This window comes from Mastigoproctus giganteus, chromosome 10, assembly GCF_048544385.1.
Source record: "Mastigoproctus giganteus isolate SK-2022 chromosome 10, ASM4854438v1, whole genome shotgun sequence".
Taxonomy (NCBI): Eukaryota; Metazoa; Arthropoda; class Arachnida; order Uropygi; family Thelyphonidae; genus Mastigoproctus; species Mastigoproctus giganteus.
In genome coordinates this window covers 98,375,965-98,403,451 of record NC_143584.1, presented here as the reverse complement: position 1 = coordinate 98,403,451, position 27,487 = coordinate 98,375,965, and the positions used below count along the sequence as shown (strand labels likewise).

General features: G+C 37.7%; 1 protein-coding gene across 2 annotated transcripts in view; it reads right to left on the bottom strand.

Moving 5' to 3' along the window:
• Positions 1 to 18,426, bottom strand: part of kud (oligosaccharyltransferase subunit 5 kud) — a 66,195-nt gene extending 47,769 nt beyond the window's left edge. The window contains exon 1 of one of the 2 annotated variants that reach the window (XM_090382700.1): positions 18,338 to 18,426. In XM_090382700.1, the coding sequence (XP_090238826.1) occupies positions 18,338 to 18,355 (18 nt within the window). In that variant the 5' untranslated portion in view covers positions 18,356 to 18,426. Of the gene's footprint in view, positions 1 to 17,741; positions 17,979 to 18,337 lie in introns of those variants that run through there. The other variant, XM_090382701.1, reaches the window with a different exon arrangement.
• Between the last annotated feature and the right edge of the window lie 9,061 nt (positions 18,427 to 27,487).

The window sequence follows — 27,487 nt, the reverse complement described above, 5'->3', positions numbered from 1 at the left end:
GTACTGCATACAGGTCTGGAGGCCTCATTTTAGGAAGGATGTAGATTTACTTGAGCGTGTACAGAGAAGGGCAACAAGATTGGTGAGGGGAATGAAGGGATCCTCTTACCAAGAGAGGCTTAAGTCTGCAAATTGCTCTGGCTGGAGACTAGGCACCTGCGCGGTGATCTGATTGAGGTGTATAAGGCCTTGAATGGGTTGAGCACACTGAATTCTAATGGGATCCTTCCACTTGTTCAGATTACAAACCTAAGGGGGCATAAATTCAAATTAAGAAAAGACAGATGTAGAATAGATGTGCAGAAATTTGCCTTTAGCCAGCAGGTGGTTAATTGCTGGAACAAACTTCCATCTGTCGTTGTGGAAGTTGATAGGTTGAATAAATTTGAGGAGGAACTGGACAGGCATTTGGAGGGAATGGTGTGATTTTTTTTTTTGGCTGATGCTGCATAAGGCTCATACACTTGCTTTCTTGCATCACATGCCACTACTACATCTATATATTTAATACAGAAGCCGTTTTCTTTACTCTGTCAGTATGAACAATAAGTTTAACCGATTGGGCTGGAAGTGGTCTCAAATTGAAGCTATTTCTTCCTAGGTGTGCACAAAGTTATTAAAATTTAAAAGTTCCAAATAGTTTTATTTTACGGAACAGGCTAATTTTACAAACAAGAATAGTTCAACATTCATTTCATAGATGGAGCCACAGGAAGATGTTAACTGTTAAACAGTTGTCTAAGTTGATAAGGCATTTTTTTCTGATTAATAATTTGCACATTCGCACAATCTTGTCCTTTGTTCCGAAAAAAAATAAATAAATAATAATAATAACAAATAACAATAATTCTCTACTAGCGCTGCCTACCTTAAAAGGAAGAACTAATCCATTGCTTAGCTCGCTCACCATGTCGCACACACAACCTCATACACTCATTGTCATTCAGAACTCATTATCGTTATCAACTAATAGTCAGAAATTGTTTAAAATATTCTCATTTCTGGAATTCTTTCAAAATTCACCATTTACAGCAAATCACGAGGGCTAATATCTCTGATCTCTCTCTCTCCCTGATATCTCGCTAAAATCTCACTGAGGGTGATGGTAGATGGCTCTCTGTCTTCTAACTTCTCCACTAATGCTGGTGTCCCCCAAGATTCAGTTCTTTCCATCACTCTTTTCCTCTTGTATATTAATGACCTTTTTCCATTGACTGGAAATTCTATCCATAGTTTTGCCGATGATAGCACATTGCATTCCACTTTCCATTTTGAAAAACCTTGCCCTGCTCAATCAGCTTCAACTTCTCGAATATCTGCTACCAATTCCTTAAATGCAGATCTCCAGGTAATTCTCCAGTGGGGCAAAGACAACTTAGTTGATTTCAATCCTTCTAAAACTCAGTCTTGTCTTATATCTTGCAAAAAGGATTCTTCTGCTCCTATGCTTATCTTTGGTGACACTCCAATTTCTAGGCAAAATGATACACAGTAAAATCTTGTTAATACAAACTTGGTTCATACAAAGTACTCATTTATATGAAGCACATATTCTCCTGCAAAAGGATAGGCTTTTCTATGTAAATATATTCCTTTATTACAAAATTCGTTTAATATGTATTACAAAGTTCTTTTTCACCCCGTGAGACAGAAATATTGTCATTTTGTATGTTTAATACAAATCTTGACAGAGTGATCCGATTATTGCCCCCGGCCACCTGGCTCCCTACTTCCCAGTGGATGTACACCGACTTGTTAGAAATTAGTTTTGTGTAAACAAAAGCAGTTTATGGTAGCTACAATGTCAAGTGCACTCTGAAAAACATCTTTCTGAAGAAAGAGTTGTTAAATTAACAAAAGAATAAAAAAAAATTTTTCTAAGTTGTTTACAATTTTATAATTTGCTGCCAAACAAAACATTTTCTGTTCAAGGAGAGTCTCGTCATGGTGGAAAATTAATTAAACAAAGACTCTCTGTTCTGTTATGCTGCAATTCAGATGGCAGTACAAAACTACACCCACTTGTGATTGGTAAGTTTTCCAAGCCAAAATGTTTTAAAACAATTAACCAACTTCCCTGTGATTATAAGGCCAATAGAAGTGCTTGGCTTACAGTCAAAATTTTTCAGTCTTGGTTATCAAAATTGGACAGAAGAATGGCTTCAGAAAAAAGGAACAATTTGATGATTCTAGACCATTGTACAGCACATTCTGCCAAGATATTTAAGTTGACAAATATACGGCTGATGTTTTTACCCCCCAATACCACCAGTTTAATGCAACCACTAGATCAAGGCATTATTTATAACCTCAAGAGAGCATATAGAGCCTGCCTGATAAGGTACTTGATCCACAACATAGGAGGGAACTGTGGGGGAGGGTTTATTATTTTTCTCTTTATCAATATTATAGAGGCATTAATTGGAGCTCTACTGATTTAAGCTATAAAAGTTCCCCTCCTTTCTCCTATCCCCACTACGCTATCTGACTGCAGGATTCTGAGATAGTTCAGAGATTCCTGGCTCGAGGAGGGCTAAGTATTCCCCCCTCAGATTTAATGCAATCTGTTTATAGCAGCAAGCGTCAGTATCTATGAACAGCAATAAATAGCAATGAATTTGATAAAAAACAATTTTAATACAAATTAATGAATAATTACAATGTAAATACATATCTATATACACATTCGACAATTTCATAGGATCTCACACAATTGAAGGGTTAAGGTTAATCAATTACCAACAACAGTATAGCAGTAACTATATATTCGTTAATTAGACATTCTCTTCTGAATTATCAATGTTCAGTCTCACTTGGTTGACTCATAACATGCACAGTACATAGCATATTATGTATACAATTAACATTTTGTATAATGGTAAGTATACATTACTATATTCAGTCAGGTGACCTTTAATCAAAACAATTAATCTGTTTCACAAAGAACTTCCTTATAGGAATCATATGCTTTTAATTAGTCATAAACTTGGTTAGTTCTAATATTATCTTACTTCTCATTTATTTCCTGATACCCACTGTAAGTTAAGCCATACTTCATAAGTTACATTATTTCTCTGTCTTAGAATGCAGCAATTATTCTCATTTATTACACAACTCCTTTAGGGGGTATAAGCAAAGCTTACTTAGAGGTTTAGAGTCATTACACTTACTTGGGATACCCTTCCATTCTTGTTGGAATTTCAACTGGCAGTTCCTTCTGAAGTTTTAGAGATGTTCTCATGTAGCAAGAGTTCTGGATTTCAGGACGATTAATCATTGGCATGGGTGGCTTACATCCTGGTGAAGCTATACACATTCGATGAAACGGCCACTACCGGCATATATGAACTGGATTTCTTGATTCCCTAAACAGCTTTGTTATAATCCAACGATTTTCTCCTTATAGGCAAATATTTACCATTATCCTTCCACTCTAATGCTCTTTATCATTTTGTTTCATTAGGGCCTTGATTACACTAAAAAAAAAAAACTCCCCTTCTCCATAACTGTATTTTTCTACTGCACTCCTTGCTAAAAAAACTTTCCCAACTGCCCTCCTTGCTAAAACTTTTCAGACTGCACGCCCATTCCCTCTCTTTTACTTTCTTTAAGCTCTCTACCAATCAGAGGACTTACCGCAAAATTCTCCATACCGTTTTTTGGAATTTGATCTCCTTTTTCTTTAAGAATTACTCTCCCTTTCACATTCATAATTAGTTATGCTCTATATTAGGAAGTGATCAACAACGTATTTGATGGAAAACTTCACCAGCGTACTGCACTGCTACATTCCTGGTGTATGAATCAGCATACCCTCAGGCATGACCAAGATTATCTTCCCCACTAGCCCGGATTTTGTTGCTTTTGTGAGATACAAACAATTAAAATTGATTTGCATTAATTTACTCATTTAATTCAATTATTACCTTTATCTCTCTTTAATTTTTTTTTTATTTTGTTTTATTTTTTTCATAGGTCGTACTGCAACTGTATATAAATTTCCCCCTCCCCTCTTTTCATAGTCCAATGTTTCCATCTAATTCTCTAACAGTAACATGCAATAAACGTAAAAGTAATATGCAATGCAATAAACTAATCACAAATGACACTTCATATGTATGCCGTAACAGCATCACACGTACATGGCCGACACGGCTTCTCCAGAAATAAAGTAACCAAAATATGTGGCCACATATATGCAACATAAAAAAATACTTTTTTTTAAAAAGTATTTTAAGTGAAAAAAAACGACAACACTGACATTACAATATTTATTTTAGAATTACTAATCAAAATATTTGCTAAATATTTTTTGCCCCTTTGGAATTTTTTTCTTAAACTAGCTTGGCAGTCAACGTGCTAAAGGTAGGAGGTGGTTAGCTGTTGGGTAAACTGTATGTGCTAAAATAACCACTGGTGATCCGGCAAACTCACAGGTCCCAATGCTGCCGGATTAGTGATGGTCGACCTGTACTATACAATATTTTCATTTCTGTTAATATTGCTTTTCTGATAGTTTATCTTTCAAATAAAATAAAATCTTAAAAAAAAAAAAAAAAAAAAGTTATTCCTATTACTGTATCGTTAGACAAGGCTTTTGTTTTTATTTTATTAAGTTATTTTTGGTATTATTATTAATTATTACTGTTCTTAGATATACAGTATGTACCAAAAAAAAACAAAAAAAAAAAAAAAAAAACAGTAAAACCTTGACTCTTTTGGGGTACCTCTTTACTACAAACCTCGTTATTACACGTGAAAATTTAGGTCCCTTCAACTTTGCATTAACAAGATTCCACTGTATCTCTTTTGGGGATTACCTTGACTTCTAATCTCTCTTGCCACAAGTCCATTACAAATATTGCTTCCTCTGCATCTAAAAAACTTGGTTTTCTCTTTCGCTCTCGGCGTTACTTTTCTTCCAAACAGCTGCTCTCTGTACAAATCGCAAATCCGCCCTACCATGGAATATTGTTACCACATCTGAGGTGGTGCCCCCAAAACCTCTCTCAGGCTTCTAGATTCCATTCAGAAGAGGGCAATTAGGTTAATTAATGACTCATCGCTAACAGTCTCTCCATTCTCTGTCTCATAGACATACTGTTTCTGCTGCATGCCTTTTCTACAGATACTTTCATGGGCACTGTTCTTCTGAATTGGCTTCATTAATTACCACTCTCTCTTTCAAAACAGTCCGAACACGTGCTGCCACCAGCCAACATCTATTTACTGTCCAACTTCAAACTCACAGAACCAACTTTTCATCTTCCTAGTTTATTCATTCAACCGCTGCTTTCTGGAACAACCTTCCTTCATATGTCTTTCCTGAAAATTACTGTCTATAGAAGTTCAAGTCTAACGTCAACAAATATCTTCTTTCGTCTTCTCAACCTCCCACCCAAGCATGGTACTAAGTACTATAGGTTCTAATACCTCTCGTGTCTGGGGTTTTCATAAAAAAAAATAAATAAATAAAATAAAGATAAAATAGAATTTGCTACTTTCCTGGTTGCAGTCAGAAATGGAACATATCCCACAGCGCCTGGAACTTTGGACGAAATTGAATTAAATCCTAATCTAATAGTTCGTGACAGTTTGATTCCATTTGTTTTTGGCTACAACCTTACTTACGTAAATGCTGTTTCATCGCGTGTTATTCTTGCTACAGAAAATGACGAGTGTGAAAGTATCAATTTAGAAATTTTACAAATGATGCCTGGTGATTCATTAAAATATAAGAGTGTTAACACAATTATATCTGAAGACACTGAATGAAGAACTTTTGCGATATCCAACCGAATTCCTGGACAGCCTCAGTTCAAGTAGTTTACCACCAAACATTGTAATTTAGAATTGAAGGGTTTTTTTTTTTTTTTCTTTTTTTCATAAAAACCCCAAACACAAGAGGTATTAGAACCTATAGTACTTAGTACCATGCTTGGGTTGGAGGTTGAGAAGATATTAGTTGACATTAGACTTGAACTTCTGTAGACTGTAATTTTCAGGAAAGACATATGAAGGACGGTTGTTCCAGAAAACAGCACTTGAATGAATAAACGAGGAAGATGAAAAGTTGGTTCTCTGAGTTTGAAGTTGGACAGTAAATGGATGTTGGCTGGTGGCGGAACGTGTTTGGACTGTTTTGAAAGAGAGAGAATTAATGAAGCCAATTCAGAAGAACAGTGCCCATGGAAGTATCTGTAGAAAAGGCATGCGGCAGAAACAGTACATCTATGAGACAGCAAGTGGAGACTCGGTTAGAGACGAGTCATTAATTAACCTAACTGTCCCTCTTCTGAATGGAATCCAGAAGCCTGAGAGAGGCTTTGGGTGCACCACCTCAGATGTGGGAACAATATTCCATGGTAGGGCAGATTTGAGATTTGTACAGAGTGAACAGCTGTTTGGAAGAAAAGTAACACCGAGAGCGAAAGATAAAAACAAGTTCTTTAGATGCAGAGGAAGCAATATTTGTAATGTGCTTGTGGCAAGAGAGATTAGAAGTCAGGGTAATCCCAAAAAGAGATATATCAACTTTCCTATAAATTGGAGTGCCACCAAAGATAAGCATAGGAGCAGAAATCCTTTTTGCGAGATATAAGACAAGACTGAATTTTAGAAGGAAGGTAGGAGTAGTTGTTATTTTACTGTGGAATATGGCAATTTCAAAAGGATTGATCAATGGTACGAGACTTATAGTCAAAGTTATGCATCAGAATTGTTTGAATCTAGAAATAATAACAGGAGAAGCTAAAGGAAAACAGGTACTCTTACCTCATGTAGATTTGACTCCATCCGATTCGACTCTGCCATTCTTATTTAAGAGACAGCAGCTTCCTATTCGGATGGCTTTTGCAATGACTATAAATAAAAGTCAAGGGCAAACATTCGATACAGTTGGAATTTTGCTTACTAACCCTGTATTTAGTCAAGGTGAATTGTATGTAGCAAATTCTCAGGTTAGATCATTTCAGCATGTTAAGATAAGGTTACCAGAAGGTATACACGAGAATACAAAAAATGTTGTTTTCAAAGAAGTATTATAGAGAGACTGCACTACGTTTTAAGAAGTTGGACCGCAACATGAGTGTCACAGTACATTTTTATGCTTCCACATTGAGTTTTCCCAGAAAATTGAGGAAGTGTAGGTAAAGAACAGTGAGAGGTTTTACCAGGATATTAAGGACATGGAGATGAGGTATCAGAGGAGGTGATCAGTTTTTAAAATGAAAGGTGAATTTTTAGTGGACTTTTTACTATTCTGCCCTTTTTAGTAGTGTTTTGAAGATGCTTTTGCAAATTATAGCTACTAGTAGTACCCATTGTGAAAATTTTGCAATTTTCACAATGGGTACTGCTAGTAGCTTTAATTTGCAAAAGCAAGTCATGTATTGTTCCTGAACAAGCAACACTAAAACAAAGAAATGTTGTCCCTTTCTGCACAGATTCTTAAAAGACAAAAGAGAAGATAAGTACTAATATGAGTGCCTTTTTTTAATAATTCTGGATCATCTTTTTATAAAATGTGCCAGATTTGAAAGAATCCAGATCATGTTGGATTTTGGCCAAGTGGCAAGCTTCTTGAGATATATACAATGATTCTGAACAATAGTAAAGTATAGCAAACCCTTGATTTAACAGACATCGACATAACGGATTTCACGGACCGGACAAATAATAATACAGTAATATTATCTCGACCATATTATTTTTTTTTAGGTTATACACAAAAAACTTCAGTGATCATTATTAATTAAATTAATAATAATTATCTATTTCCTTTATTGTTTTGTTATTTACTTACTTTTATTTTTATAATCAAATTCAGGAAATTGTTTTTATTCTTTCTGAAAACGTGTTCAAATAGCTATTTTCCCAGATTACAGATATGAGCAGGCGGTGACTTGAGAATGAATGCGACTCGGGACACTAAACTGCAGATCTACCGACTCTCTTTGTTTTGGTCTCAGATTGCCTCAAGCTATCGTGCAGTCAGGTTGTATATAGTGTTTCTGTGATTTCTGAATTGTGACTAATTATTAAATAATTTTGCAATCCTTACAATTTAAAATGGCATCAAGTGATAGAGGAGTTAAAAGAAAGCGTGTGAACTTAAGTGTAGCACAGAAATTAAAACTAATTGAGAAATTAGAACAAGACATCTCAGTAGCACGTGTTTGTGAAATTTAGGGCATAAAAAACAAAAACTGTTTCTGATATCTGTAAATCAAAGGCCAAATTGCAACATTTTATATTTACAACAAAATATTACATATTCTTTATTATAATTTTATATTGTACAGTACTGTATATTGTACAAAGGGTACTAGGAAAGTTTTGCAATACAGCTTTGTTTATTTAATTTTTTCAAAGTAATTTCTCTACATTCAATACACCTCTCCATCCTCCGAAACCAATCTTTAAACCAGTTCTGCCAAGTTTCACTAGGGAGTAAAGCATACTCGTTGTCCCAAGCCCGTAGAAGGTCCTCATCACTGGAAAACCGCCTCCCTTTTAGCTTCATTTTCACATGCGGGAACAGTGCAAAGTCGCAGGGAGCAAGGTCTGGACTGTAGGGAGGGTGCTCGAGAAGTTTCAGTCCTGTCGTGGTCAAATATTCGGTGCAGGCTTTGGCGCGGTGAGCTGCAGCATTATCGTGATGGAGGTACCAGGTGTCCATTCTTGACTTTGGCCGCAGGTTCTTCATAGATCCAATGACTTTAGGCAGGCATTCTTCAGTATACCACTTAGCTGTGACTGTCTTCTGCGTGTCCAAAACGACACGTTCCACAATTCCACTCGATTTGAAAAATACAGCTATCATTTTCTTCTTTACAGATCGGGATTTTCTGACAATTACGGGTGTGTCGTCATCATCAAAGACCCAAACTTTGTTTTGAGCCTTGGTCGGCAGATTGTAATAGTACAGCCAAGTCTCGTCACCTGTCACGATGTTGTTCACATACCGAGATTGTCCCTTATCAAACTTTTTTAACATCTCCCGGCACCAAGTCACACGTCGTGTCATCTGCTCTTCAGTCAGTTGATGCGGCACCCAGAGAGAACAAAGTTTCTTCACGTGCAAATGATCTTGCAGAATCGAACGAATTGCCGGTGCATTTAGGCCCAAAGTATCCTCTATCTGTTGGTAGGTCACTCGCCTGTTTTCGTCAAGCATTTTCCTCACAGCAGTAACGTTTTCCTCCGTAACTGACGTTCGTGGCCTTCCCGGCCTCTCAGAATCCTCCAGAGTGAAATTTCCCTTTTGGAATTCTCTATACCACCTGAATATCGTTGTACGATGTGGACAATCATCATCTAGTGCAAGAGTCATTTCTTCTAAGCACTGGTCTATGGTTAAACCACGCACGAAATTATACCGCAAAACTGTCCTTATCTCATTTTGTGACCACGATGCCATCGCAAGCACTTTACACTCTCACTACTAATGAATAACTGAGCCCATCGACTTGGCGCGGCGGCTACTATGCACGTATGAACATGTCTCAACATGCAGCAACAAGCAGCTTCCTGTTATTCATTGTTGCGTCATATTGCAAAACTTTCCTAGTACCCTTTGTATTAAAGCTTTTTTTTTTTTTTTTTTAAATTAAGAACAATAAAAAATACCTCCCCAGGTTACATTCGATCTAACGGACTTTCGGCATTACTGGACACCCCCTTCTCCCCTATTAGTCCGTTAAATCGAGGGTTTACTGTATACTATCATGACTATTACAAATCTTTTAATTTAAAAATATCCATCCGATAAATCCATGTTAAATCCAAGCAGAAGTGGGCATTAAACATTGATTACAAATTCATGAGACATTCATGCCTCATTCGCAGAGGATCACTTTCATAAAATCATATGCTCTTCTCCTGCTATTCATTAAGTCTGATATGAAATGTATGCATAACTGCAGTAATTCTGCTTGTTTAGAATGAACTGTTTTGACAGTTTCTGGGTGGTATGTAAGTTCATACCACATTTTATGTAAATTGCTACTAATTGCTGCTGAATTTGAGATTCTGCCTAGTACACGCTCAACTTATCTGGCAACAGGAAGAACAAACCCCTTAAAGCAGTAAGAAATAAAAAGTGTGAGTTATCCAGATATAGACCAAAATGTATTAGTAGCTTTTTCAATGGGAAAAGAAAAGAACAATTTCTTAAGTGAGAAATTCATGGAAAGGCAAAAACAGTAGCAAGAAAGAACGCCAGTAAATTTTCAAAAAAAAAAAAAATACAAAATTAAAAATACCATTTTTCAAAACATTTGTGGACAAAGTTCAAATGTTCATGATCAGGACTGTAATAAATGGCCCAAATGTTTATTAGCATGGGCACATGATGCAAGAAAGCAAGCTTATATAGCATCAGCCAAAAAAAAAAAAAAAAAACAACACGTTTATTTTACACATCCCCTTGCTCCAAATCTTTGTCAAGTTCTGCCTTGAATCTATTTAAGCTATCAACTTCTACAACGACAGAAGGAAGTTTGTTCCACCAATCAACCACCCACTGGCTAAAAGCAAACTTGCGCGCATCTATCCTACAACCGCCTTTGCTCAATTTGAATTTATGCCCTCTCAGGGGATTATTCTGAACATGAGGAAGAATCCCATCAGCATTGAGCATGCTCAAACCATTCAACCCTTTATATACCTCAATCAGATCACCTTGCATGTGCCTAGTCTAAAGACACTAATTTGCAAAACTTAAGCCTTTCTTCGTAAAAGCAACCCTTTGTTTTGTTCACTAATCTTGTCCTTCTCTGTATGCGTTCCAACAGCTCTACATCCTTCTTAAAATGAGGCCTCCAGACCTGTATACAGTACTCAAGGTGTGGTCTGACCATTGCCTTATACAAGGGATAATCACCTCCTTATCCCTGCTAGAAAGATTCCTGTATATCACTGACAAGACACCATGAGCTACTCTTGCAGACCATCTGCACTGCGCAGAAAACTTCATATCTGCCTGCACAATTACCTCCAGGTCCTTTTCATTCTCTACCAATGTCAGTGTGGTACCACAGAGTCGATAAGTTATGCTCGGATTACTGCTTTCCATATGCAGCACTTTACATTTCTCAATGTTAAACTTCATTTGCCACCTCTCAGCCCATCTGCTCAACTTTTCTAAATCCTGTTGCAGCAGTGTACTGTCATTAGTGTCATTAACAATTGTCTGCCAGGGGCAAAGGTTGATGACGTAGAGCGGATATCATCTTTTAAGGGCACAAAAGGTGATATAGTTGTACACGTTGGCACTAATGATATTAAGAGTAGGAGACCGGCGGAATTACTTAACAAGTACAGGTCACTGTTGAAAAAAAGCCGTGAATTAGGGTTGAATTTGAAAGTGTCTGCAATTCTGCCCAGACACGATAGGAGGGAGTATATGATGAGAGCCTTGTCGATCAATTTGGCCCTGGAAGGATTGTGCAAGGCTCAAGGGGTAGAATTTTTTTCAGCCTGGTCTGTACTTGTTAACAGGAGAGACTGCTTCTACAGGGATGGGATACACTTAAATAGAAAGGGTGCAAGAATGTTTGCTGATGCTATCGAGGCAGTGTTAGGTGGGTCGGAAAACTGCTAGATTGCGGGGGATACAAGGACTAATAGACTAACAGTAGCCACTGGCAGAGGTGAAAGTGATTCTTGCACTGCTTCTATTGGAATGAGCCACAGCCTGGAAAATAAGATGCAGGATATTTCAGAGACTGCTGGGAATCATTGGGGCACAAATAAACACATAGGTTGTGTTTGGGTAGCTAAGAAAAAGAACAGGTGCATGTATACTTGCGTGCACGCCAATGCTAGGAGTTCAGTAAATAAATTTGATGAATTTGAGGTATTGCTCAAAACATCAAAGGTAGATATTGTGGGGATTTCAGAGACGTGGTGTCACACAGATATAAGGAATGCAGAACTGGAATTTGGGGAGTACAATGTCTACAGAAAGGATAGACAGGGTAGGAAGGGAGGAGGGGTTATGCTATTAGTTAAGAAATACATAAAATCCAAGGAAGTGAAGCCAGTCGACATTGCTGGACAGTGCAGTGTCGAGTCAGTTTGGTGTGACATAAGCATTGGGAGATCAAAATTAAGAGTAGGAGTGTGCTATAGGCCTAATGACTCTGATGAGTATAATAAGAAACTGTACGGGGAAATAGAGTGGACCAGTAAATCAGAGAGTCTTATAATGGGGGATTTTAATTTCCCAGATAATGACTGCAATTTGGGGGCTGGTCACTCACACACTAGCAAGGCTTTTGTGGATTAATTGGATGATTGTTTTCTACATCAGCATGTTCGGGAGGCAACTAGAGGGAGTAATACTCTTGATTTGATTATCAGTAGTGATTCTTCATGCATTAAGAATCTGCAGGTAAATGAACCACTAGATGGCAGTGATCACAGTGTGCTGAAGTGGGATTTACTCAAAGAGGTAACTACCATTAGGGGTAAAGGGAAGGGTTATTGCTTTCGTAAGGGTGACTACGATGGACTGAGACAGTATTTAAATTCTATACAGTGGGACCAACTGATGATGTTACCAACAGCAAATTCAAAATGGGAAGCATTCAAAGAACTTATCTTGGAAGCTACTAGGCTTGACATACCAACTAAGAAATATTGTTCAAGGTTTAGGCCTAAGTGGATGTCAGATGAACTAATGAGACATATGGCAGAGAAGAAAAATGCATGGGATACATACAAATTAACAGGTGACACCGAAGCCTATGATAGATACAAGTTGATCTGTAACCAAGTTACAAAGGAGGTTAGGCAGGCGAAGGCAGATTACGAGAAATATTTGGCAAGGGATGCAAAGAAAAACAGCAAAGAGTTCTTTACTTATGTAAACTCTAGAAGGAAGGGGATGAATCAGATTGGTCCACTTGATATCGATGGGTCAACTGTTGATGATCCAGCTCAGGTAGCTAACAAACTGAATGAATATTTTTCATCGACATTCACACATGAGGAGTTATTTAGTGAAGGGAATGCCAGAGGTGTATTCAACTCTGGCAGTAAGCTAGAGAATCTTGTAATAACTCAGAGTAAAGTGGAGGAGAAATTGTTGAAGATAAATACAAGAAAGGCACCTGGGGTGGATGGGATCTATCCAGTTATATTAAAGGAGGCAGCAAAGGAAGTAGGCAAACCCTTAGCCATAATTATGAGAGCTTCCTTGGACTCAGGGGAAGTACCCATGGACTCGGACACAGCATGGATTTATTAAGGGGAAGTCTTGTCTGACTAATTTGATTGGATACTATGATGCAGTCACAAAAGAACTGGATGCAGGGAATAACTTTGATATTATATACTTGGATCTTAGAAAGGCTTTTGATACTGTTGCATATGGAAGACTGCTGCACAAATTGGAGCAGTGTGGCATTGGAGGCAAATTGCTGCTATGGATAAAGGGGTGGTTGAGGGGGAGAAGACAGAGTGGTAATCAATGGACACTTCTCATCGTGGACTAACGTTATTAGTGGAGTCCCTCGGGGTTCAGTATTGGGTCCATTATTGTTTTCTGTATTTATAAATGATATTGATGATGGTATATCAAGCTTAATGTCCAAGTTTGCAGACTATACGAAGGTTGGCAGGGTTGTCAAGGACACTACTGACACTATGCTACTGCAACAGGATCTGGAAAGGTTGAGCAGATGGGCTGAGAGGTGGCAAATGAAGTTTAACATTGAGAAATGTAAAGTACTACATATGGGAAACAGCACCCCCAGAGCAACGTATCAACTCTGTGGTACTACACTGACAGTGGTAGAAAATGAAAGGGACCTGGGGGTGGTTGTGCAGGCAGATATGAATTTTTCTGAGCAGTGCAGATGGGCTGCAAGAGTAGTTCATGGTGTATTGTCGATGATATATAGGAATTTTGCTAGCAGGGATAAGGAGGTGATTATTCCCTTATATAAGACAATGGTCAGACCACACCTAGAGTACTGTATACAGGTCTGGAGGCCTCATTTCAAGAAGGATGTAGAGATGCTGGAACGAGTACAGAGAAGGGCAACAAGGTTAGTGTACGGAACGAAGGGTTGCTCTTACGAAGAAAGGCTTAAGTTTTGCAAATTACAGTGTCTGGAGACTAGGCACCTGCGAGGTGATCTGATAGAGGTGTATAAAGCCTTGAATGGTTTGAGCATGCTCAATGCTGATGGGATTCTTCCTCTTGCTCAGAATAATCACCTGAGAGGGCATAAATTCAAATTGAGAAAAGACAGATGTAGGATAGACTTGAGGAAATTTGCCTTTAGCCAGCGGGTGGTTGGTTGGTGGAATAGACTTCCATCCCTTGGCTGATGCTGCATAAGCTTGCTTTCTTGCATCAAATGCCTCTACTAATGTTAATGCTAACAACCCTGCCAACCTTCATATTGTCTGCAAACTTGGACATTAAGCCTGATATACCATCATCAATATCAACAATGGACCCAACACTGAACCCTGAGGGTCTCCACTAATAACATTAGTCCACAAAGAACAGTGTCCATTGATTACCACTCTCTGTTTTCTTCCACTCAACCATCCCTTTATCCATAGTAGCAATTTGCCTCCAATGCCACACTTCTCCAATTTGTGCAACAGTATCAAAGGCCTTTCTAAGATCCAAATATATGATATCAAAGTTATTCTTTGCATCCAGTTCCTTTGTGACTACATCATAGTATCCAATCAAATTAGTCAGACAAGACTTCCCCTTAATAAATCCATGCTGTGTCCGAGCTATAACTGAAATCTTGTATAGATGATCCTGCAATGCTTCTTTAACCAGTGCCTCCATTAATTTCCCTGGAACAGAAGTTAAACTCACAGGTCTATAATTACTTATCTCCCCCTTTGTGGATTGAGGTCACATTTGCACATCTCCAGTCCATGGGTACATCCCTTGAGTCCAGGGAAGCCTTCATAATTATGGATAAGGATTTGCTGACTTCCTCTGCCGCCTCCTTTAATATAACTGGATAGATTCCATCCACCCCAGGTACCTTTCTTATGTTTATCTTCAACAATTTCTCCTCCACTTTACTCTCAGTTATTACAAGATTATCTAGACAACCTGCACTGGACCAGTATGGCAGATTATGGTCCATTTCCCTCAACATGAATTGTTGAGGAGGCTTCCATCCTGCAGTGGGTTGATAATGGCTGAAGTTTTTATCTAGCTTACTGCCAGAGTTGAATACACTTTTGGCATACCCCTCCCTGAATAACTCCTCATGTGTGAATGTAGATGCAAAATATTCATTTAGTTTGATAGTTAAATATTCATCAACAGTTGAACCATCGATATCAAGTGGACTAATGTGATTCATCCCCTTCCTTCTAGAGTTTACATAAGTAAAGAACTCTTTGCTGTTTTTCTTTGCATCCCTTGCCAAAGATTTCTCGTAATCTGCCTTCGCCTGCCTAACCTCCTTTGTAACTTGGTTACAGACCAGCTTATATCTATCATAGCCTTCTGTGTCACATGTTAATTTATATGTATCCCATGCATTTTTCTTCTCTGTCACATGTCTGATTAGTTCATCCAACATCCATTTAGGCCTAAATCTTGAAAAATATTTCTTTGTTGGTATGAAAAGCCTAGTAGCTTCCAAGATTAATTCTTTGAATGCTTACCATTTTGAATTTGCTGTTGGTAACATCATCAGTTAGTCCCACCGTATAGAATTTAAATACTGTCTCTGCCCACCGTAGTCACCTTTACAAAAGTAAAAACCCTTCCCTTTACCCTTCATTGTAGTTACCTCAAAGAGGTAACTACCATCAACCACACTGTGATCACTGCCACCTAGTGGTTCCTTTATCTGCAGATTCTTGATGCATGAAGAATCACTACTGATAATTAGATAAAGAGTATTACTCCTTCTAGTTGCCTCCCGAACATGCTGCTGTAGAAAACAAACATCCAATAAATCCACAAAAGCCTTGCTAGTGTGCGAGTGACCAACCCACAAATTCCAGTCAATCTCTGGGAATTAAAATTTCCCCATTATAAGACACACTGATTTACTGGCTCACTCTATTTCTCTGCACAATTTCTCATTATATTCATCAGATTAATTTGGCCTATAACACACACCTACTCTTGTTTTTCCTTTCCCAGTTCTTATGTCACACCAAACAGACTCAACATTACATTATCCACCAACATCAATTGGATGCAGTTCCTTAGATTTTGTGTGTTTCTTAACTAACAGCATAACCTCTCCTCCCTTTCTGTCCTGTCTATACACATTGTACTCCCCAAATTCCAGTTCTGCACTGCTTATGTCTGTGTGGCACCATGTCTCTGATGTCCCAACAATGCCTTTGATGTCTTGACTAGCACTTCAAGCTCATCGAATTTAACTATGCTCCTAGCATTGGTGTACATGCAAGTATACATGCACCTGTTTCTACTCTTAGTTACCCTAACACAGCCCATGTATTTACTTGTTCCACTATGACTCCCAGCAGTCCTGGAAATCCCCATTGCCTTGCTTTCCAGGCTGCTACTCAATTGTATTTCAATAGAAGTAGTGCAAGAATCACTTTCACCTCTGCCAGCGGCTACTGTTAATCTATTAGTCCATGTACCCCCCCCAAGCTAGCTAGCAGTTTTCCAACCAAACTAACTCTGCCTGGATAGCATCAGCAAATATTCTTGCACCCTTTCTATTTAAGTGTATCCCATCCCTGTAGAAGCTGTCTCTCCTGTTAACAAGCACAGACGAGGCTGAGAAAAATTCTACCCCTTGAGCCTTGCACAATCTCTCCAGGGCCAAATTTATCGACAAGGCTCTCATCATATACTCCCTCCTATTGTGTCTCGGCAGAATTGCAGTGGCGCACTATGGCCATAGACACCCATGCACCAAAAAAATCCCCAAACAAACAGAATTGTAGACACTTTCAAATTCAACCCTAACTCACTGCTTTTTTTCAGCATTGACTTGTACTTGTTAAATAATTCCGCCGGTGTCATACTCTTAATATCATTAGTAAATTTTCAATACTGATGGGATCCTTCCACTTGTTCAGATTACGAACTTAAGAGGGCATAAATTCAAATTGAGGAAAGCCAGATGTAGAACAGATGTGCGGAAATTTGCCTTTAGCCAGTGGGTGGTTAATTTCTGGAACAAACTTCCATCTGTCGTTGTGGAAGTTGGTAGGTTAAATAAATTTAAGGGGTAACTGGACAAACATTTTGAGGGATTTGTTTTGTATTTTTTTTTTTTTTTTCGCTGATGATGCATAAGCTCATACACTTGCTTTCTTGCATCACATGCCGCTACTACTACTACCTATTATCTTGCAGCCTCCGCTGTCTTCACACCTAGCGCTCAAAACAAAACAAAAAAAAAGAGACCAAGTGTTTAGTTTGATTTAAGCGAAGAGAATGGCACCAAAAGGTGAGAGCTCGTAATGAAAACCAAACCCACTCCCAAAAATGGAATAAGTTGAAGTTACAAGATGAAGTGTACTTTTTTTTTTTATACTTTCGGTAATCTTTAACTTTAGCGTCGTGGCATCACAGCAACGGAGCACTTCAGCTCTGACCTGTGATTCCAAACTGTTATCTGATAGAGCATGCGTGCTGCTCACTGTTTGCATGCTCTATATCGAGAATTTATAACGAAATTCAGAAAGAATTAAAATTTCTTAAATAATAAATTTTTAAATAATTTTTAATGAAGGTTTAAGACACGCACCTTTCAATACTAAGGTTCTTCTGCAGGAAAAACATACTTCGCAAAGAACACTAACCACGGAATCTACGACTGGCTAATACAGAACTGGCTCAACATAGGGTCTTCAAGCAGATTATACTTTCATTACACATACACGTCCCTTTCTACTTATTTTGTAAATCTTTCTGAATTACTGACGAAATCCCACCATAGAGACGGACATATATTGAACGAAACAAACGCTCCATCGGAATATTCAAATGGTCAAAGCGGAAGCGCGCCGATGCTAAAGTAAAGGATTACCGTACTTTGCATAATAATAATTAACAATGATGGTTAATTATAATCATCATTGTTGGTAAAATTAAGAAAAAAAATTTTATTTCGCAGGAGAAACTCAGGATAGATACGAAACCGACGCACACTTACAAAACGATTCATGGAAATTACATATTCATGAGTGATGCCACGTGTAGAAAAAGATCACCATGGCGGATTGCACATGTAATTTTGGCTGTAAATCAACACGTAATCTCAATCGAATATATATATATATATATATATTAACTAGTTTTATTATAAACAAGGACGCTCGATAACGAAAAAATAAAGCATACCACAATATCATAAGTCATGATGACTCGATCTGCCGTATTACTTCCACACGCCAAACGATCAATACCCACAACTACTGTTGCTAGGGGTGAGAATAATCGACTGAAAACTTGAGTTGAGCGATGAAATCACAACCTGTGATTTTATCACTACCACTACCATGTCGCTGTTCCACAATTCTTGCAGTGCTGTTCACAAAGCTTGAGAACGCAAGATAACGAACCGCTATATTAGATTATCCTGATAGTTGTTAGGTGTATGTTAAGTATCAAAATATCTAAGGCATCGGTATGTTGTGTCTTTTAATTCAGTGCATCCTTCGGTTTGGTTTACTGGACAAAAACCGGACTTTATGAGAGAAAAACCATGGTACCCTCGGAACTCATAGAAGTGCAAAAATGCCATAAAAGTTCCTCCCGTCAATGACGGAATTCAAACTCACGCCATTTCCACCCGGTTGGGAAGGACAATGATTTATATTCACCGCAGCGCATGAAAAGGCAGGCGTACCCGTGTGATTTTTTCATGTTGGCACCCTCCCAGAGCTGCCGCAAGTGGGTAGGCGCGGTAAGCGTCGCTCACAGGCGGCAGTTCGGGAGGGCGTCAAAAAGCCTTTTGACATGTACAAGTCGGACCTCTGTTTAACGAACTTCTTTATGGATAAATTTGATATTTAGAGATTTTATTAAATTCCCCTGGGTAATTACATTTATAATAGTTTCAGTAGAACAAAGAAAATTTCCATATAATGGACGGATTACGAGAGACATTACTGGGAATGCATTGTTTGCACCATTGAGTCAATTAGTGCTGCTGCTAAGCACAAATTAAGAGCCAAAGGGATTACCATTCTGCAACTTAGCGTTACTCTTAAAAAAACCTATCCAACCGCTTGTCCCATATACCTAGAAGTCCCGTTGGTCATCTGATTGGTTTTATACAATCAGATGATCAGTGCGACGTCCATCATTTACCAGTATTCAACATGGCAGGCAAATAATTCATTTGAAATAAAAACAGTACATGAAATTTCAGACACATTAATTTGCTTATATGAATATGTGGTTCATATTTATATTTTGTAGTTATAAAACCTTCTTTTCTTCAAGTTCTCTGCCCTCAGGCAGGTTCAGGGCTTCATTGATGCCATGCTTCTCTATCTTGTGCTATACTTTTAATTCTTGCGTAATTTCCTCTTACCGTCCAATCCGCCTTCTCCCAACAGTTCTCTTCCCACGCATCTATCCCTCAATCCCTTTCCTCAGCATGCTTTCTCTTCTAAATACATGTCCTATAAAGTTATTTTGTCTCCTTCTTAATTCTATACAAACGTTCTCTCCGCAAAAGCTCATTCTCACTCTGTCTACCTATTTCACCCTTTCCATTCTCTTCCACACCCACATCTAGAAAGCTTCTAGGCGCCTGACCTCCTCTTTCCCAGTATCCATGTCTCGGAGCCACATAGTACAACAGTCCATATTAATGTTTTCATCATTTGCTTTCTTAATTCTCCTTGAAATTGCTTTTCAATAGTTCTTTTCTATTACTAAATGATTCTTTCCCATTGCAATTCTTGTTTTTATTTCTTCCAGGCTTTTTGCTTCCATTATGCTTCCCAAGTATCTGTACTTGTCCACCTGTTCCAATATTATTCCATTTAATGTTGTATTGCTTCTTCTTCCTGGTTACTTTGACATTAACATTACCTTGGTTTTATTGCTGTTAACCTTCATATTTTAATCCTTTGTTGTGCTATTCAAGATGTCCTAGGAGCTCTGTAATTCTTCATTATTAGCAATCAATATCTAGCCATCTGCAAATCTTATTGTCTTTATCTTCCCCCTCCTACTTTTTACACCTCTTTCTGCTCTTCTTTGAACTCTTTCATCAGTGCTTCTGCGTATAAATCAAATAGTGTGGGGAACATGGAACATCCTTGCCTTACACCACTACCAATGGGGGTGTAAGGCAATAATATTTTCAAGAAAACAGAACAGAGGAAGAAGCGTTCCAAAAAATTCTCGATTCGGCTAACAATATGGCTACTATCATTGGCATTGCAGCTTCGTTTCCAGAAGTAAGCACTGTAAGAGAAAGATTGAAAAGACGTCATTTCGATTATAAACATAGACAGGAAGCTGTTCAGGAACCGCAACAAAATTTCAAAATTAATTTTTTCTTTCAAATTATAGACACAACAATTTTCTCGTTAACTGAAAGGTTTAGAAATATAAAAGAATTAGTAGAAATATTTAAAATATTTTATAATATTTCTGAATTACAAAAAAAAAAAGATAATATAACGATTTTTTTAAATCTTTGCAAAGAATTACGTAATAAATGAAGAGACATTGATCATAACGAGTCTGATATTGATGGTTTAGCATTATTTGAACAACTTAGAGTACTCCAAATTTATATTAAAGACAATATTACTCCATTTGGAAGTTCTACAATATATTTTTAAAACCAATCTTACAGATACTTTTTCAAATGTAGCAGTTGTATTAAATATTTATGCAAATGAGAGGAACAAAGGGGTGTTCTCACCAAGAAAGGCTTAAGTCCTGCAAATTGCAGCTTCTGGAGACTAGTCTCCTACAAGGTGATCTGATTGAGGTGTATAAGGCCTTGAATGGGTTGAGCAGGTTCAATGTTGGGATTCTTCCCCTTTGCTCAGATTACGCACTTGCAAGAGCATAAATTCAAATTGAAGAAAGGCAGTTGAAGAACAGATGTTCGGAATTTTGCATTTAGCTAGCGAGTGGTTGAATGTGGAATAAACTTCCATCTGTTGTTGTGGACGTTGATAGTTTAAAAATACATTCAAGCAAGAACTGGACAAACTTTTGGAGCGGATGGGGAGGTGAATGGAAAATGGGTTTTTTCCCTTTTTTTGGCTGATGCTGTATAAGCTTGCTTTCTTGCATCATGTGCCACTATTAATGCTAATGCCAATTTTTCTGACTTTAGACAATATTTTCAGTTTCAGTTGCCTCAGGTCAATGGAGTTTTTCAAAATGAAAATTAATGAAAAATTATTTACGATCGACAATGGGTCAACAATGACTCTCTAATTTGGCAATAATTTCAATGAAAAATGATCGTTTGGAACAAATAAAAATGAAACAAATAATTAATAAATTCGCATGGTCCTTGAGGTTGTCACAGACATTCTCTCAGATATGCCAGACAAGCTGTTCTTGCTACCTGGGAGTCTAAAACGCTGATCGAACTGATATTCGGGTGACACTCAAGTCAAAGTGGACCCAATTTCGGCGACGTCCGGACGGTCTATGACAGCCAAATCCTCTGCTTGCACCTTCACGATGGTGGGACTGTTAGTAATCCTGGGTATAACCTTCATGCACAAGTACATGGTGGGTGACCACCCAGGTGTGAACCAACGTAAGCAGGGGTCGAGGTGTGGTGCCCACACCACATGGAGGAACGCCGCCCCTCTATGTTACCAGGCAGTACTAGGTGGTAGATGACTCTCATCAACCGGTGAAATACCACCACTTTGCTTATTGGAGGCTTGAAGTGGTGGAACCCATGTTTAGTCTCTAGAGCTAAGTTCCGGCCAACCCTTCCCTATCTCTTCCATCATGCAGTATGATTGATGATTTTTGAGGTTATGATGAATGTCGTGGCGAGATCCAATATTCCTTACATTTCGAGGGTACAGCTCTAAAACGGTGTTCGCAGGCCGGCCGCTAGTTAGTACACCGGACTGAACCTATTGGCAACTCTCTAGGAAGCTTCCGGATCAGCTAGTGTATAATCTTGCTACCTTCACTTTGCCAGATAGTGACTGGAGGGAGTCCGAGTAGTGTGTATGCGGGGAGCATTGTCGAGGCCACGTTATGTCAAGGATCTGGGTATATTCTTACCATATGTACGCCATATCCAAAAATTTCATTACTTCATACAGCATGTCCCATTCACTTTTTCTTACTATTGAATACACCATGAATTGTCAAAATAATAGAGCAAGCTTATCTGCGAAAAGATCTAAACCTCCCAAGGACTTCCTAATTCATTTCACAAATATATGTGGTCTCAATTCTAATCTCAACGATGTCCATTTCCACTTGCAGTCTTCCAAACCCCATGTACTTTTTCTGACTGAATCTCAGTTATCAGTTGATTCAACTACTGCTCATCTCAGATGTCCAAATTATTTGCTGCATGATTCCTTTCGCCTCAAAGGTGGTACTTGTGCATATGTCCGTTCTGATATTCCCTGTCAGAGACTTGGCAATTTGGAATCTCCTCTCTTTGATCTTCTCTGGCTTAAAATCTCTCTACCTCATTGTGTAAAATTCATCTGTTGTCTCTACCGTTCTCCCAACTCCACTAATCACTTGGAGCTCTTTGACTTCCTCTCTTTGCAACTTGACTTTCTCCAGTCCAACTTTCCTAACAGTGAGGTAATTTTCCATGGTGATTTTAACGTTCACAACTCCAGCTGGCTTCCGTTTTCTAGTCACACCGACCCAGCAGGTCGAGATGCTGAGGCTTTTGCAATTACTAATGACCTAGCACAGATTGTTCATTTACCTACAAGAATACCGGCCAATCCTAATCATACAGCCAATACGCTTGATCTTTTTCTCACAAACAACCCTTCTAAGTACAAGGTTGAAGTGAGAGGTCCCTTAGGCACTTCAGATCACAACTTGGTGATTGTCTCTTCTCCAATGGAACCTTTATCTCATGGCTATTCCCAACCTCGTATTGTTTGGCATTACAAGAATGCAAAATGGGATGACCTGCGAGAATTCTTTTCTTCTTTTCCTTGGTCTGATTACTGTTTCAAAACTTCTGATGTCAACGTTTGCTCAGATCGTGTCAGTGAAATTATTCTTGCAGGAATGGAATCCTTTATCCCACACTCCACTTTAAAATCTCGTCCTTTATCTAAACCTTGGTTTTCCAATAAATGTGCTAAGGCTGTCCAAGAGAAGAACGTTGCATATCGTAATTGGCTTGTTTCTAATTCTTCAGTTTCATTATCTGCCTACACCAAAGCTCGCAACAATTGTAAAGCAGTTATTAATCAGTCCAAACTAGAGTTTGGACTGATTAATAACTGCTTTAGTTATTAATCTGATTAATAACTGTTTGGACTGATTAATAACTGCTTTAGTAATTAGACTGATTAATAACTGTTTGGACTGATTAATAATTTCTACTCTTAGCCAAACTAGAGTTTGGCTAAGAGTAGAAAACTTGCTTCTTGCCCTAATGGTAGCCGAGCATTCTGGTCTCTTGCCAAAGCTATTGGCCGCAACTTTTGCCCATCTCTGCTCCCACCTCTGTCCAAACCAGATGGTTCTGTTGTCACTTCAGCCAAGGATAAAGCTGACCTGCTAGCATCCCATTTTTCTTCGAGCTCATGTATTAGTGATCTTGGTAAAACACCTCTCACCATTCCTAACATGCTCCATTCAATGCTTCCTGTGGTCTTCCGTCAAAAGGATATCAGAAGGACTTTGATGAATCTTGATGCTAAGAAAGCTCCAGGTCCTGATGGTATTTCTCCAGTTGTTCTCAAAACCTGTGCTCCTGAACTTACTCCTATTCTTTGCCGCCTTTTTTCACTTTCTTATTCCAAAGGTGTTGTTCCTTCTGCTTGGAAATTTGCTCATATACAGCTAGTTCCTAAAAAGGGTGACAAATCCCTCCCATCCAATTATCGTCCCATTGCAATTACTTCTACTCTTTCTAAAGTAATGGAGAAATCAATTAACCGCCAACTCTTAAACTACCTAGAAACCTTCCGTCTGATCAACGATCGCCAGTATGGATTCCGTCAGTGTCGATCCACTGGTGATATTCTGGCTTATGTTACCCATTTATGGACTAATTCAATGGAAAGGTTTGGTGAAACACAAGTAGTTGCTCTTGACATCTCAAAGGCTTTTGATCGTGTTTGGCATAAAGGTCTTCTAAACAAGCTTCCATCTTATGGTTTGCCAACTGTTTTTAGTAATTGGTTATCCAGTTTTCTCTCTGATCGCTCACTGAGGGTGATGATAGATGGCTCTCTGTCTTCTAACTTCTCCACTAATGCCGGTGTCCCCCAAGGTTCAGTTCTTTCCCCCACTCTTTTCCTCTTGTATATCAATGACCTTCTTCCATTGACTGGAAATCCTATCCATAGTTTTGCCGATGATAGCACATTGCATTCAACTTTCCATTTTGAGAAACCTTGTCCAGCTCAATCAGTTTCAAGTTCTCGGAAAATCTGCTACCAATTCCTTAAATGCCGATCTTCAGGTAATTCTCCAGTGGGGCAAAGACAACTTAGTTGATTTCAACCCTTCTAAAACTCAATCTTGTCTTATATCTCGCAAAAAGGATTCTTCTGCTCCCATGCTTATCTTTAGTGACACTCCGATTTCTAGGCAAAGTGATATATCTCTTTTGGGGATTACCCTGACTTCTAATCTCTCTTGGCACAAGCACATTACAAATATTGCTTCCTCTGTATCTAAAAAACTTGGTTTTCTCTTTCGCTCTCGGCGTTACTTTTCTCCCAAACAGCTGCTCACTATGTATAAATCGCAAATCCGCCCTGCCATGGAATATTGTTCCCACATCTTGGGTGGTGCCCCCAAAACCTCTCTCAGGCTTCTTGATTCCATTCAGAACAGGGCAGTTAGGTTAATTAATGATTCATCTCTAACAGAGTCTCTCCACTCGCTTTCTCATAGACGTACTGTTTCTGCTGCATGCCTCTTCTACAGATACTTCCATGGGCACTGTTCTTCTGAATTGGCTTCTATAATTCCCGCTCTCTCTTTCAAAACAGTCCGAACACGTGCCGCCACCAGCCAACATCCATTTACTGTCCAAGTTCAAACCCACAGAACCAACTTTTCATCTTCCTCATTTATTCATTCAACTGCCGTTTTCTGGAACAACCTTCCTTCATACGTATTTCCTGAAAATTACAATCTACAGAAGTTCAAGTCCAATATCAACAAATATCTTCTTTCATCTTCTCAACCTCCAACCCAAGCACGGTACTAAGTACTATAGGTTATAATACCTCTCGTGTTTGGGGTTCTCATAAAAAAAAAAAAAAAAAAAATCTCTTAAAGTAAGGAAAGAGATTTGTAGAATTTTTTTAACATTATTATAATTTTCATTTTATATTATTATTGTGATAGAGTATAATTACTGTGATTTAGAATTTGAAGTTTATTTCCAGAATTTTAGAATGATTTTGTTATTTTTGTTTGTTGTTTCATTATATTATATGCGAGATATGTAATTATTTTCTTTTTCAATAAATTAATAATAAATATTTACGTCTTATTTTACTTTTTAATCGAAATATTTTGGAGCAGCAAATTGGATTTCGCTTACTGATTCACATAGGGTCACAGCAGCCCTGAGTACCCTTCCCTTTTTTTTTGATAATCGGTAATGATATATATATAAGTTTATAGTTATATAATATCGGTGTAGATACAACATAGACAACTCTTAAAGAAAAACTACGGCAGTAATGTGAAAGGCATCATCTCATATTGTGCTCATCCTTCACAACAATTGTTTATAGAGTTGTCTACGGTGAATGTACACCGATATTATATAGCTATAAAAAAAATTCTAAAATATTATGCCTAGTTGCATTTAGTTTTATTTAAATAAGTTTATAGTATGCATTTCAATTCTCAAATTAATTTTTATATTTTTTTCTAATTATTAAACATCGAAATACTAAACAATCGCATAAATAAAACAAACAAAATTATGAAATAGCAATATAGTATACAAACAAATAAAAAAACCAAAAAAAAAACCAGTATTATTATTTCTACAAAGTGGTTTTTCGAGCTTCCATTGATGCAAATGTTGAAATGATATCATGCATGTTAATTCTATCTAAAACATAATTTTTGACACAAATTAATGCAAGATTAGTAACCATTCCTGGAGCATACTGGAACGACGGCAAATTTTAATAATTTTCTATTTCGAAAATGAGCGCTTTACTGATGCTACAGAAACGGGAAGCTAGTAAGTTTCTTAACACTACAGCAGTGGCGTGGCTACCATATAGGCAGACAAGGCAATTACCTCCGGGCCCGCGCCTTTTAGGGTCCCGGCGTCTTTGGCTGTCTCCTGTTTTTGCAATTTTCATTAATTAAGTAGGGGCCCGAACATGTTCTTTGCCTCCGGGCCCAAAAAAAGGGTAGCTACGCTACTGTACTACAGTAAAATCTCGTTAATGCAAACTCAGTTTATACAAAGTACTCGTTTATATGAAGCACATACCATTACTATGCGAAACAGGGCTTTTCTATGTAAATATATTCGTTTATCACAAAATTCGGTTAATATATATTACAAATTTCATTTTCACCCTGTGAGAAATAAATATTGTTATTCTGCATGTTTAATACAAATCTTGGCGCAGTTGTCTGATTAGTGCCCTTAATATTGCCTCTGGCCACCCCGTTCCCTGCTTCCTGAAGGATGCCACTGACTTCTTAGAATTTAGTTTTGTATAAACAAAACCATATCTTGAAACAGGCCTATGGGGCTGGGAATTTCCATACTATAATAATTAATGATACACACCAGCCAGGAATTAAACTAAAATTTACTATACAATGAAATAATATACAATGAAATGTGATGCAAAGAAAATAAAAACACTGATTAAATAAAATAAAAACACTGATTAAATTTAAAATATAGTTAAAAACATAGTATGTTTTAACTATATTTTAAATTTAACTTTAAAATATAGTTAAAAACATAGTATGTTTTTAACTATATTTTAAAATTCTATATTTTTAATTATATTTAAAACTATATTTTAACTATATTTTAAAGTTAAAAAAATATAGTATGCTGTTGAAGAAGGAGACGGTAGTTCTCCGAAAGCTCCAGGTTTCATTGTTTTATCGCTTTTAACCTAGTTTATTTTAATTAATTTTATTGTTTTTAACTATATTTTAACTATAATTTAATCAGTGTTTTTATTTTTTATTTTATTTGCATCACATTTCATTGTATAGTAAATTTTTAGTTTAATTCCTGGCTGGTGTGTATCATTAATTATTATAGTATGGAAATTCCCAGCCCCATAGGCCTGTTTCAAGATAGTGAATAATTATGGCCATTTG